The sequence below is a fragment of the Saimiri boliviensis genome, chromosome 1, assembly GCF_048565385.1.
Source record: "Saimiri boliviensis isolate mSaiBol1 chromosome 1, mSaiBol1.pri, whole genome shotgun sequence".
NCBI classification, from domain to species: domain Eukaryota; kingdom Metazoa; phylum Chordata; class Mammalia; order Primates; family Cebidae; genus Saimiri; species Saimiri boliviensis.
The window spans coordinates 286,057,779-286,072,674 of record NC_133449.1 but is presented as its reverse complement, the minus strand read 5'-3'; the positions used below and the strand labels follow the sequence as shown (position 1 = coordinate 286,072,674).

The 14,896-nt window shown below is 42.3% G+C and overlaps 1 protein-coding gene across 1 annotated transcript in view; it reads left to right on the top strand.

Moving 5' to 3' along the window:
* Nucleotides 1-4,963: 4,963 nt before the first annotated feature.
* FBXL7 (F-box and leucine rich repeat protein 7) overlaps nt 4,964-14,896 on the top strand; it is a 424,178-nt gene continuing 414,245 nt past the window's right edge. The window contains exon 1 of the mRNA XM_003932486.4: nt 4,964-5,527. Coding sequence (XP_003932535.1) covers nt 5,491-5,527 — 37 coding nt within the window. The 5' untranslated portion in view covers nt 4,964-5,490. The remainder of the gene's footprint in view (nt 5,528-14,896) is intronic.

Sequence of the window (14,896 nt, the reverse complement as noted above, 5' to 3'; positions counted from 1 at the left end):
TGGCTCCTGGGATTACGACTTTATTAATGCACTCTGACAGCCTGTCTGTCACCAGCACCAAGCGCAGAAGATTAACTTGAACCTCGACGGCTCCACCCCCAGAGAAAAAGGGGGCCTAATGTGTTATAAATCAAGTTGGCTTTTGAAATCAATATTCCTAAAAAAAATTGCTACTGGAAGAAAACACATTCCTATTACTCAGAGTGTTGACATATTTATTAAAGTAGCATAAAGGCCGCTGAGTTAGTCACTAAAAATTAGAAATAAAAATGTGACTATCAATTGAACCTTAGACTTTTCTACCTCTATGTTTCTCTCTCTCTCTTTCTGTCTCTCTCTCTCTCTCTCTCTCTCTGTGTGTGTGTGTGTGTGTGTGTGTGTGTGTGTCAAGTTCACACACTGCAAAGTAAATGGAAGCTATTTAGCAAACGGCCAGTTCCTTTGTATGAAATTCTGGTAGCTCAAGGTTCAAGGTTTTGAATAGGCACCATTTTTGGCTGACTACTTTGCCTAAATCATGCAGTGCTCAACAGACCTAGTTGTAGATAAGCTGTACACTAAGAAATCAGTTCTCCTGAAGACGTTTGTTTTCCCAGGTGAATGCATGTGTGTGAAGAGCAAATGGGAGGTACAGCAAATGACAGCAGAAAAAGAATATGTAGAAATAGTTATAATGGAGAGAAAGACGTTTCTTTCTTCAAATGAAACTTTTTGAGATAATTGTAGATTTTACATGCACTTGTAAAAAATAATGCAGTTACCCATTTCCTCCAAAGGTAACATCTTGCAAAACTGTAGTGCAACATCAGGACCAGGAGACTGACATTGATAAATGATGCAGAACATTTCTACCACAAAGATATCTCATGTTGCCCTTTTATAACAATACCCATTTTCCTCTAGCCTCCAAATTAACCCCTGAGAATCACTAATCTTTCTCCACTTTTATAATATTCTCATTTTAAGGATTTGGGAAGTTGCTAGCCAGTATTTCTTCAAGTACATTTTCGGCTCTTCCCTCTTTCTTCTCTCTTTCTGAAATTCTGATGACACAAATATTAGATCTTTTACTATAGTTCCACATATCCCTGAGGCTCTATTCATGTTTTTCAGTCTATTTTCTCCTTGTTCAGACACGATTAATATCTATTGATTTATCCTCCAATTCAATGATTTGTTCCTATGTCTCTTCCATTCTGATATTCAGCCCATTCACTGAGCGTTTTATTTCTGTTCCATTTTTCAGCTCTGAACTACCCATTTGGTTCTTGTTCATATCTTCTATTTCTTTGCTGAAACTTTGTCTTTTCATTTGTTGTAAGCATGTGTGTAATTTACTCATAGAATGAATGCTTGTATCATGCTTGCAGTATTTTTCACAGCTGCTGCAAAATCTTTGTCAGAGAATTCTAACATCTCTGTCATCTTGGTGTTGGCATTTATTATCTTTTTTATTCAATTTGAAATCTTCCTGGTTCTTGGTATAATGTGTGATTTCTAATTCAAGGCTGGACACTTTCATATTATGTTAGTAGACTCTGGATCTTATTGAAAGCTGTTGACTGTTTTTTTTTTCTGATACTGTTCTGCCAATGAAAGGAGGAAGGCCACCTTGTAATTGCCAGGTGGAGGTAGAACCCCAGGCTCCCCCTTGATCTCTGTTGTTCCCTGACATGAGAGGGTTCCTCCTTACTGCTGGATGTCCACTGTGAGAGTTCCAATTCCCCACGTGCTTTCCAGTGACTGTGCGGTGGGGATGGCACTGCTACCCTTGAGTGATGGTGAAACTCCTGACTCTCCACCAGGCCACCCCTGATACCCGCTAACAGGGAAGCAGAGAAGCACTTCCTACTGTCCTTACAGGCAGGTGGGGGTGGGTGTTGGACTGGGTCAGCCCTGTCCTTACTGGTTCAGGAAGTTTACCACCAATAACATGATTGACAAGCTTTCACAGGAAGCCCATGGTTGAAATTTGGATGAAACAGTTTCCCAAAGTACAGGAGCTGGTGTTACCAGACTTCCTTACAGGAAAAGGTCCTGGGTGGAAAAAACAATAGATACCTCGTATATCCTTACTTAGTTTTCAGGTAATTTTGAGGGTTTATTAAAAAAAAAAATCTTTCTAGTGATTGTGGCCTCTTTAAAAAGGCAATGATAGAGAAGGTAGAATAACATTCAAGTTACATCATTTCTTTGTTCAACATTCACTCATTCTGCTAGTGTTTACTGAGTGAGTACTTTGTGTTGGCAGCTGTGTGGGTATTGGGAACACTGGTGAAAAACATACCACCCGTGTCTCAAGGAGCTTGCCAAACTATATTGAAAGTTGAAGATTAGGTTTGGAAGCTAGGTAAAGAGCTTGGAATTTTTGGTTAAGACATTGGTACAATATCTTAATTTTCAAAATTAAAATATATAAACGTGAATAGGCCTATATTTTTAGCTGGAATAGTGATTTTCTTTTTCTTTTACTTAATTGTGTTTGGCTCTTACAGTGAATAGGGCAACATGTATTTTTATCAACTTCTCTGATTAGAAGTATGTTTAAAAATCAAGTATTTTTTTTCTATTTTGTTTTAAACTGAAATTTCATAAAGTGGGTTATCTCTGTTTCCCATTAGAGTAGGCAATAAAGCTTTGAAAAATATTTACCGAATTTAATTTCAAAAAAGATCCATGTAGTTGGTCACCATAATTTACTTTTCACTGTTAGCTTTAGTTTGATACTAAAGACTCTGAAAAAAGACCCAATTAAAAAGGGAGGACAGTGACTCCCAGTTGAATAATGGCCAGGTCCAGAGACGCAGTGGCATGCGGAGGAGAGTAACTGAGAAACTGAATGGATCTGGCACTTACCACCTGTGTGACTCTAGACATTCACCTCTTCAAGCCTCAGTTTCTGCTGTCCGTTTTCCGAGTTGTACATTTCAAAGGAGGAACGGAGACCACCAGGGAAATAAGGCAAGTTGTCAACTGTACATCAAGCATCAAGAAGAGCTTCCTTTGTTCTACTACTTTACAGCTAGTTTATCTTCAAAAACACCTCTGAAATGGTCAGACCCAGGGTAAGTTCCCCGCATGGTGACAGAAAATCACAAAGACCATGCTATAGTTTGAATATTTGTCCCCCCCCCCAAACTCATGTTGAAATTTAATTCCCACTGTGGCAATTTTGAGAGGTGAGACCTTTAAGAAGTGATTGGGTCATGAGGGCTCTGCCTCCCAAACGGATTAATCCATTCGTGGATTAATGGATTAATGGGTTAGTGGATTTATGGGTTATCATTGGAGTGGGGCTGGTGGCTTTAGAACAAGAGGAAGAGAGACCTGAGCTACACGCTCAGCCACCTCACCCTGTGATGCCCCGTGCTGCTTTCACCAGCAGGAAGGCTCCCGCCAGATGTGCCCCTTGACCTTGGATCTTTCAGCCTCCAAAAAAACCAATTTCTTTTCTTTACAAATTACCCAGTTTCAGGAATTGTGTTATAAGCTGCAGAAAACTAATACGGACCAGGTGAGCAGAAACCCGCTTTTGCGTGAAAATAAAGTAGATGTCAGCTCCTTTCTAGATTGGATTTATGCTTTTAGGTAGAATCTGAGATAACCCACTTACTCTTCCAAATTTTTGATATCTCTACCTTCTTTAGGGCTGTGACACAGGTTTTAGATACAGTTCGACAGACATTTAGGAAGCACGTATTGGCCAGACAGTGTGCTGGATTCTAGATATTTAAAGATGAATTAATATACAGTCTTTCATCTCTTTGGACTGGGACAGTGGAATATGAAACATTTGATCCTATTCTTGAAAATAGATTAAATTATTATTTTATCTTTCAATGCATGATATCTAGATTTAAAAATATTGAAACATGATGTTTTGTCCTATTATTACAAAGGAAAATTGTAGCAAATAAAGGAAATTACCCAAATTGAATCTGTAAGAAGTCAAATCACAATTTCTGCATTTGGTCAGAAGCCTTTTATGAAATACGTAATTACAAAACGCCTGGTTCTGTATTCACGCATCATATGCATATATCTATATATGTATATCTATCTATATACACATATTTGTATATGTATACATGCATCAATATATACATTTAACTTATTTTGCAACACGTAACATCTATAAGGAAAAACTGTGCTGTGTGCTTGCCTCACTACAAAGAAATCTGCACAGTGAGTGCCCCGGTCTTTTATTAGGATGTAATGTTATAAAATTCTAGGTATTTACATGAAAAGAGAATAAAACTTTAAGGAGAATTTCCTTCTTCCGTTTAATGCAGGGAACACCAAAGGGACATTTTAAAGCCCTACAAGTGCCAAATAAATTTCCAAAAGAGGTTGTAATGTTTTAAACAAAGGATAACACCAACCACAAGAAAAAAAAAATCACAGAAACGAGGAGAAAATACACTTCCTGGCTCTGAAGCTGTTAAACATTCTGAGCCAGGAAACCTCCTTCACCGGGGCGGGGCAGGGAAAGTCTGGCTCTCCTGGGACCGATTCCCTGCTAAGTCGCCTCAAGTTTTCCCTCCCTCTGTCCTCCATTCTCCGCCCCAGTCTCCAAACAAGGAAGTCGCAGGAGAATGCCAATGCATACACCTGAAAGGTGTCCGAATCAGACACGAGTGCGTGTTTATTTTAAATGCCCACGCACTTAAAATGGGCTGTCCTTGCAGGCAAAACCAAGGGATTCCAAACGACGCCTGGAAGTTCATCTTACAGACTGGGGGCCAAGCCTATAAAAAAACAACAGTAAAAGCGAGCCAAGGGGACGTGGCTTCGCTCCGAAGGGCTCGCGGGTGGCGCGCAGAGCCGGTGCCAGGCTGGGGCCCAGAGCGGGAGCCCCGAAAAGGCGCGCTGCCCCTTTAAAAGGCCGCGCATCTCGGGCCGGCCTTCCTCCCCGGGGCTCCAGCTGTGATTGACGCTGGGCGGCGAGAGGAGGCGCCTGGCGCTAACAAAAGTCCGGCCCGCGGGCGAGCTGCGCCGGGTCGCCAGTCTTCGTTCGCTCCGGGCACCCTCAACAAGTGGCCGCCGCGCCCTCCCCGGGGAAGCCGCGGGCGCGCAGGGGCACCCCAAGGACGCGGCCGAGCCTGGGAGCCCCGGCGCCCGCCCGGCTCAGCGCCCACCGGAGGGAATCGGGGCGGGCGGATGGGGACCCCGCGGCGGCGGCGCGGTGAGCCTCTGGGCGGCCCCGGGACGCGTGCTGAGCGCGGGGCTGCGCCCGCAGGCCCCCGGCGCGGATTCTAAGTGCTGCGGCTGTGCCTGGCCCCGCCTGGAGCCACCGGGGGTGCCAGGAGGGGACGGAGCGCCCCCTCCCACTGGAGTGCGGGGACCTCCCCGGGCCGGAGGTCGGCCCCGGAGCGTGGGGGGATGTGCAGCTAACGGTCCCGTCGGGCGGGCTTTCCTCGGGCCGAGCGCGCAGGAGGTGCGCCGCAGCGATGGAGTGTCCCGGGAGACGGCGGGCATGACGGCGACAGGATGGGCGCGAACAATGGCAAACAGTACGGCAGTGAGGGTGAGTGGGCCGCCCGTCCTCAGGCTCCCGGATCGCGTCCCTCCTCCTCCCTTTTCCGTCGCCCTCCGGGCTGGGAAGGGAGGTTCTCGCCCTCGGCGGTGACGCACCCCCGTTTGGCACCCTGTCTGGGTCACCACCTTCGCCTTTGGCACTGAGTGACCAATGAGTAGGTCAGGCGCCCAGAAGATGCTTTTCCAACGTGGGGGTCTCTTTAAGCAACTTCCCTGTTTGTCTTTGGGAAGGCTCAAGTTGCGTCTCTCCAGTGTTTCGGAGCACATGTGCCTCAACCTTCCTTCCTTGGGCGTCTGGGGTTTAGGAGATGATGGTTTGGCAGATGGCGGAATACCTTTTTGAAAACTAACTCCGAGAAAACTTTCTCGGGCCTTTGTGCTCCAGCGCCCTGGACTCTACCGTAGCAGGAAAAACTGGAAGGAGAAGTTAACTTTCCATTCTTTGCTCGCTGCCCCCTGCTCTGACAGCTTCATGAAACTAAGCACCTATCAGTCCTGCGAGGCGTGGAGTGGCTGGGGGCTTTGTCTGGGCTCTCTCGGGGCTCGAGACGGGCAAAGGACCATCTGTTACGTGGGGCTGGAAATTGCACAGAAATATTGCCTGTCAAGTGGGAACTTGGAAGTTGGGGAAACTTTAAACTCCACCTACTCCTAAAAGGATGATGGATGTCTGGGTTGGCTGCTCCCTCTCCTCTCCTCCCTCCTCCCACTCTGCATAAAACCCTAGCGTGGTATCCCAATTAGCAGCTAGCCCCTGATATGCATAAGGCAAAGGCATTTTCTGCAGTTCAAAAGTTAAGAAGGTTTGTGTCTAGTGGGCTTGGCTGGAGAGGAGTGGAAGAGACTGGGTCTGTTTTACAGCCCACCCCCAGAGGACAGTTGGTTACAAAGGAGGGGCCTGCGCTTGCAGACTGGTAGGAATGCAGGCTAGCTATTCAGCCTGTGGCCTGGAGGAAACTCTTATCATCCTGTTCGAAACTTTGAGCTGTAGCCACGGAATGTGGGTGTCTCTCCTCGTTTCTCAGCAGCTTTGTGAAATTAGAGTAGAAACCCACCCTACAAAAACCATATCCACAAAAACCTTTTGTTTAAGTCATCCTTTTTCGAGATCATCATGTTTTGACTTCCATATATGTGTCTGTATGTGTGTGTGTGTGTATCTATATATATGTATATTTCCTTGTCTTAGGCAGTGATATGAGGTTTTTTTGACTTTTTCTTTTTTTTTTAAAGTTGAAGGCTGACTTTTTAGATAGCAAATGTGAAAGTATGCCAGAAAAGATGATTGGAGAATCTGGGACACTCCCCAACACGTCTTAGAGTTAATATTATAAAAATGTGCAGAAAAATAAGTGATCAAGCCTTCTTACTCTGAATTATTAAAAAAACTTTCAGGACATAATTGCAGCATGTGCTTGTCAACTCTGGGTGTATGCTAGTTGAACACTCGGGGAAAAAGACAGCCCAAGAGGTATATAGAATCACTGCTATGAGTTCTTTCTTGAACAGTTCCCCGCGTCCCCCCACCCCCACCCCACAGCCTTTCTAATCCTCTGCAACTTGTTCTTATATCCCAGCATTCTCGTATTGTGCAGTGTGCGGTATATGACGACTTCCTGTCTGAACAGCAGAATTTTCAACCCTTGGGAGAGAAAAGGAGAGACAGGGAACTAATGTTCTCCAGCTGTTATCCTTAAATGCTACCTCTGCATTTTCACTTCAGCTGAAGTGAAATTTTACTGGGATCAGATTTAGATGCACTGTGGACTTTTTATAGGAAAAACCTCTTGTGCTCAGCTGATTCAAGAGGACCAATAGGAGGCTTTACAAGGTAACTGAGTTTTGTCTAGAGGTACACAGTGTGTTTAGTTTTCATCAACTCTCTTCAAACGCATGGAGATTCCTCTGTTACAGGTGAGGAAGATATAAACAGAAGTAACATGACCTTCTTTTTTCTTTTCTAATCCCCGGCTATACTGTGGCTCCTCCTAAATAGGGTTATAATATGTGTAATGGGTTATGGTCAACTTTGTTATTCCATCGTAAAATCTATGCAGATAACCTGCTGGGCTCAGGTGTGTCCATGCCATCTTTCTTAATTAAAATGTTACATTTCAAAGAAAGTAAAAGCAATCCCTAGACAGAGTATCTTTATTATCAAAGGCGACTGAAAATGAAGACAGTTTTATAGTTAGTGCATTTTCTTTATGGTATATCTCGAACATAAGGAGGAAATTATCCATGAGTGCATACCAATAAAATGCAGTGAGAGATTTATTAAAGCAAACTAAATATGGGTTGAGAAGGACTCTGTACTTCTATAGTTGAGTCCTTGTGGATGAACTGCAGCCTAATTTAATAGGTAGACAAGATTGAAAACCTAATTTAGGAGTATGCACCTGTAACAATAGCTGAGGTTGGGTGCAGTGGCTCACGCCTGTAATCCCGCCACTTTGGGAGGCTGAGTCAGGTGTATTAGTTGAGGTCAGGAGTTCAAGACCAGCCTGGCCAACATGGTGAAACCCCATCTCCCCTAAAAATACAGGAATTATCCATGCATAGTGGTGAGTGCCTGTAATCCCAGCTACTTGAGAGGCTGAGGCACAAGAATCACTTGAACCTGGGAGGTGGAGGTTGCAGTGAGCAGAGATCACGCCACTGCACTCCAGCCTGGGCAACAGAGTGAGACTTGATCTCAAAAACCAAAACAAAATAAACAAAAAAACCCAATAGCTGCGTCTTGGCCAATCCCAGCAGCTGTAATTCAATCACTCATATACTGCTGAGTGTTCAAACTGTTTTCAAATAAGATAAACGCCAACCTGTAACCAATCCAGCTGTTCCTGTACCTCACTTCTGATTCCTGTATGTCATTTTCCTTTTTTTGTCTGTAAATTTTCTTCTACCATGTGGCTCTGCTGGAGTCTCTCTGAATCCACTGTGATTCTGGGGGCTGCATGATTCACCAATTGTTTATTGCTCAGTTAAATTCCTTTAAATTTAATTCAGTTGAAGTTTTTATTTTAACAGATTACTCAGCTATAACATATTGGCATTTTCGTATGTTTCAAAATTTGCAACTTATTTTACTTATTAATGGCGGTTGACCTCGCTATGCGAATGTTTGTTGGATATTACAAATACTGTTGAATTATTAGAACTTTTAAAACATGAGTATTCTCTTGGTAATTTCATTTTCTTCTGCTCTTGGAAAATATCTTTTCTTTAAAAACAATTATTCACAAGGCTTACCTTAGCAGATGTAATGGGGCAGCAGCTTCCAACTCAGTGTATTCCAAGGACTAGAACTATCCACATCACCTGGGAGCTTGTCAAAAATGCAGAACTTCTCCATTTATCACAGGCATGTTAAAGTTCAGAGAACTTACTGGGTAGAGTACAGAGCATTGACTTGGAAAAAAAAATTTAATTACAGCATGAACTCCAGGGGTGTTTGTTCTCTAGAGTGAAGAGGAATTTCTTATTGACATTGCTTGTTGTTATCTAGTCCTTGAATGTGTAGTCATTCATTTCATTTTGCTCGTACAATGCCATAAGGGACCACGTCATAGAGATTAACTTTGAGAAGACATAACTAACAGGGAAGTTAAGACTATTATTACCAAGAAATACGTCAGTACTCCTCCCTCTTTTGGCATCCTTTTTGATCTCTCATCTCTATCTTCCTCACAAACTCCCACCTCCATCTCTAACTCAACCAGTCCTGAAATCCTTGCTTTTTCCCATAGGTGAAAAATATGTATAGATCAATAATGGGTGTTTTGAAAGTGTTTTGTTTTCCCAAATCTTTAGTGAATAGTCAGGTTATTGGTCTAATTTGCAGCCTTATTTCCTGTTGCTGTTAGAGAGACTTGGATTTTGCTCCAGGGATAAAGCTAATGTCTCTGTGATTAGTATGGTTTGGTTAAATTCTTTTATGGAAGGCTGTGTGTGTGTGTGTGTGTGTGTGTGTGTGTGTGTGTATCTTCTTTCATAAAGTGCAAGTCCATGTGCAGAAATCTGGAGAATAAGTTGGGGTGCTTCGAAGTCATTAGAACCATTAGTCTTGACTCCAGTTAAGTCAAATCTCTGTTCAGGTAGAAGCTGCTCTCTCTGCCTTGTAAGGTTTCTGAGCCTCACCATCACTTATTCGGTGCTTTCAATGTTTTGTTTATTCTGCTTCAGCAGGTCAGAGGCAGTAGCACTCGCACTGTTGACAGTTTCTTTGCAAAGCCCAGGATATTGTTGAATTGTGGCTGATGAGAGACCATAGGAAGGAGTGAGATCCTTGGTAACTCTGCTGCTCTACCAAGGCAGGGTTTCTTTCACCATCTCAGCACTGACCGGTGCTGTCAGATATGAGGAGAGCCAGTTGTTTGAGAGCATAAATCTTCACAAGTCCATCGCCATCTCAGGAAGCATATCTTGAAATTATAATAACAATGACAGCTAACATTTCTTGAAAGCTTTCTATGTCCAGGCATAATTCTAAGCACTTGCCGTGCCATGATCCACTTCATCCTCGCAAGGATCTTTTGGGTAGATACTTGTAGATTCCACGTTTTACGGATGAGGAAACACAGGACCAGAGAGGATGGTAATTTTCCCAAGGTCATTCAATGGGTGTAGGCTGAATGGGGACTCAGGTCAGCTCTATCTAAGCCCAGAGTCACTTATTCATTCATTCGACTTAAATGTATGTTAACTTTTTACTTCCCGCTATGTGCCCAGGACTCTTAGATTCTTGGGATAAGTCAGTGAACAGATGAATGTCCTGTTCTTGTCATTCGTAAACGCTTGTGTGTGTGTGCTTATGTGTTGGGAGGAAGGGAAGTGAACAGCGGACACCCACACACAGTAATTCCGTAAACCGTGTGGTACATTACAAAGGGGCTAACGTCCCTGAGTAAAGATAATTGTCAGATTAAGATGATTGGGAGTGTGGGTGGAGGGTATTAGATTTTAATTAGAGCAGGCACCATGAGCCTTACTGAAACGCTGACATTTAGACCAAGACCTGAAGGACATGATGGGCTGTGCTTTGAGGATTCAGGTAGCATGCCAGCTGCTACTTTTAATCACTGTGTTAAACCGAGGGGCATAGAGTGTCCACCCTCCGATCCCCTGCGGATGCATTCTAAACACCCCAGTGGATGCCTAAAACTTGGAGAGTACCGAACCTGATTGCCGTCAGTCGGAACCTTTCTGTCCATTTCTTCCACCCTCAAATTTAATTCCATCTTAATTAAGCACTTATCGTGCATGGTGGCTCCAACTTTTACAGTTTGAGGTCAGACAGCAAAACTAGCAGGAATCTCTTTTTTCTTTTACAGTTTTATGGATAGAATATTTGTTATGTAGATCTTAGCAGCCTCAGCATACAATTTTTTTTTTTCTTTCCTTAAGAGCTTTCAACTTTTCACTTAAAGGAAGCCATTTGTGGCTTCTTGGCATATTTGAATTGCCAGCAGCATTCCTCTTGTACTTTGAGGCCATTATGAAGTAGAACAAGGGTGACTTGGACACAAGCACTGCAGTACCTCCACAGTCACTTTGATCACTGAGATGGCTACTCCGTGGCATCATCTACAGTGTGGAGATGCTGGACTTCCTAGGAAGGTGTGAGATTTCATCATGCTACTTGGAAAGAACCCAAAATGTAAAACTTAGAAATTGTCTGTTTCTGGAAATGTTTATTTACTATTTTTTGACGACATGGGTTGCTAAAACTGAACAGTAAAACTATGGATAAGAGGGAACTTCTGTACAGTTTATGCTTTTCTTAGATGGTTCAAGCTGCTATAAAAAAGTACCATGAGCAGGTGACTTATTAACAACAGAAATTTATTTCTTACTGTTCTAGAGGCTGGAGTTCTGAGATCAGAGTTCCAGCAAGAACAGGTTCTGGGGAGGGCCCTCTTCTGAATTGCAGATTGCCGTCTTCTCATTGCATTCTTGCATGGCCTTGAGGGAAAGAGAGCAAGGTAACTCTGGCCTCTTCTTATTTTTTTTTTTTTACTTTAGGTTTCGGGGTACATGTGCAGGTCATGCAGGGTTGTTGCATAGGTGCATACTGTACCCGGCATTTCTCCCCATGTTATCCCTCCCCACCCTTCCCACCCCCCACTGTCCCTCCCGTACCCTCCGCCACTGCCCCCAGTGTGTGATGCTCCTCTCCCTGAGTCCACGTGTTCTCATTGTTCAACACCCACCTATGAGTGAGAAATGCAGTGTTCGATTTTCTGTTCTTGTGTCAGTTTGCTGTGAATGATAGTTTCCAGATTCATCCAAGTCCCTGCAAAGGACACGAATTCATTGTTTTATGGCTGTGTTGTATTCCATGATATATATGTGCCACATTTTCTTTGTCCAGTCTGTCATTGATGGGCATATGGGTTGGTTCCAGGTCTTTGTGATTATAAACAGGGCTGCAAGGAACATATGTATTCATGTGTCTTTATAGTAGAATGATTTATAGTTCTTTGGATATATACCTAGTAATGAGATTGCTGGGTCAAATGGAATTTCCTTCTAGATCCTTGAGAAATTGCCACACTGTCTTCCACAATGGTTGAATTAATTTACACTCCCACCAACAGTGTAAAACTATTCCTGTTTCTCCACATCTCGCCTCTTCTTTTAAGGGCACTAATCTTATTGATCAGGGTTCTACCCTTATGACCTAATTACCTCCCACAGGCCCCACCTCCAGATGCTATCACATTGGGATTAAAGATTCAGCATGGAAATTTTGGGAGGGCACAAACATTCACTCCTTTGCAATGTTTGAGGGCATACATTTATCATTTTGCACAAAGTGTAACATTATCAGCCTTCTATAGTCAGCTATTAATACAATGCAACAGAGTCAGTCTGGCCACTGGGCATACTAGGTTCTTTGCTAATATGTTTCATCCACTTATAATATATAATTTGTGGTTTCATTTAAGGGAAGGGAGGAGAAAGCCCAGGGCATTCTCTTCTGAGGTAATATCCTATTATTGCTTTGACTATTGAATGCTGCCTGACTTACTGGATATGTGCATATTAGCCTGAAGATCTCAAAAAATCACCTTAGTTCTGAGTTAGACATAGGTGTTCATCTTTTGCCTCTAGCGACTAATTTCATTCTGATGGAAGTCAGAGATAAATGATTCTGTTCCACTATTAGGTTCAAATAAAAACATTAGTGCAGCTAACAATACCATCTTTGGTCTGACAATAAGAAGATGTTTTTTGAGATGTTGGGGAATCTTTTTGTAAATTTAAAACAAATCAGAAAGTAGAGATAACTTTTCTTCTCACTTGGAAATCAATTCACCATAAACTGTCTTACCTATCTCTGCCTTTTGAAATAGAATGAATTCTGGATTGATTTTGAGCATTAAGAATCACTTTTGTCCTGAGACCATATCCAGTGGTATCTCTGGGAGCTGCTTAGACAACTTTGCCTGGCTGTTTGGTAGAACCTTCTAGGTATTATGAATTTTAAGATGGATGTAGGGATGTATTAAACTATGTGACAGCATCTGAAATAAAATAAAATGACAGCATCTGAAATAAAATCAAGAATAAATTTCTTGAATGGGTGAAGGGAATAAATGAAGTTTATATACTTATATGCAGATGCTCCTCAACTTATGGTGGGTTTATGTCCCGATAAACTTATCCTAAGTCACAAATGTCTTAAGTCAGGCTGAGCACAGTGGCTCACTCCTATAATCCCAGCACTTTGGGAGGCCGAGGTGGGCAGATGACCTGAGATGAGTAGTTCGAGACTAGCGTGGCCAACATGGTGAAACCTCATCTCTACTAAAAATACAAAAATTAGCTGGTTGTGATAGTGGGCACCTGTAATCCCAGCTACTCAGGAGGCTGAGGCAGGAGAATCGCTTGAACTTGGGAGGTAGAGGTTGCAGTGAGCCAAGATCACACCATTGCCCTCAACAACAGCAAGACACTATCTCAAAAAAATATATATCTCTTAAGTCAAAAATGCATTTAATACACTTATCCCACCTAGCAGCATAGCTTAGCCTAGCCTACCTTAAATATTCTCAGAAAACTTACACTAGCCTTCACTTGGGTAAAACATCTGACATCAAGTTTGTTTTATAATGAATTGCTGAATATCTTGCGTAATTTGTTGAATGCTGTACTGAAATGAAAAACAGAATGGTTGTATGGGCATTCAGAGTACAGGTTCTACCCATGCATGGGCTTTTGCACTATGGTAAAGTTCAAAAAATCCTGTCGGGACATTGTCTGTACCTTAGAAAATAACATTTGAAGAGCTGTCATGATGAAAATTAGACTTCGGAGTGCTGAACAAAGAATATATGTAAGTTACAAGAAGTTAGATTGGGCTCAGTCTAAGGAAGATCTGTCTGGTGATGAGAGCTACCCAGATCGTAGTTGGGCTACCTAAGGAAGAGTGAGCCCTCTCTAATGGGAAGGTAGTAATCACAGTGGAGGAGGTTGTGCTAGAGATTTTCTGCATTGAGTAAGGGGATCAACTATCTGACCCTAAACCACACTGCCCAGGAAACATTCTGTCACATGTGATTATGTTTGATGAAGGCAATTATTTGGTTCTAACTCCTGTTGCTACTTTTTCTCATCAGTACTTCTCTATCATTTTAATTAGTGATTAGAAAATACTTCCCTCACTTTTTCTGGGCTAATTATGCATGTGAGTGTATTATACATATTTGTTTATAGCTATCTAAATGTATTTAAATATTAATTTGAAAATCTACTGACTTTATTTCCTTGCCTTTAGTGGGATATAACCTGCACCAGAAATTGGATTTGATAAATGACTTCCTATTTTGAGTGCAGTAATGGATACCAACTAAACCTACACTGTTATTGTTACTTTCATTACTGCCCTAAAACATGCAGATCTACTAAAATTGAAGCAAGACCCTTAATTGTGTTCATAGTGAATGACTTGAATAAATTTTTTCACTTTGAGATAAGACTTTGAATTGATGTTATTTGATTAGAAACTACAAATTGACTAGAAGCCCACAAACAGAGCATCTTCCTCAGGAAGCTCTTAGGCACTTTAATACAGTGCAGGGTCTGCTGGGAAGGGCACAACAGCAGTTCTTCCACCTGGTAATAAAATCAGTGTTGGCAGAACATCCTCAAAATGTAGCTTCTTTAAAAAAAAAAATTCCTGCTATAGCTACAGAAATTCAGACCTCCTCTTTTCATCTCTTACTGCATTAATCTCTAGATACAGTAAGATGTTCTCTAAGGAAGTTCAGAGTCTATTTGAGAAGCTAGGCATGGAGGCCAGTGATTTCCAAACAAGATGTTAATCTTCCTGATTCACAGAAAGACTCTACTT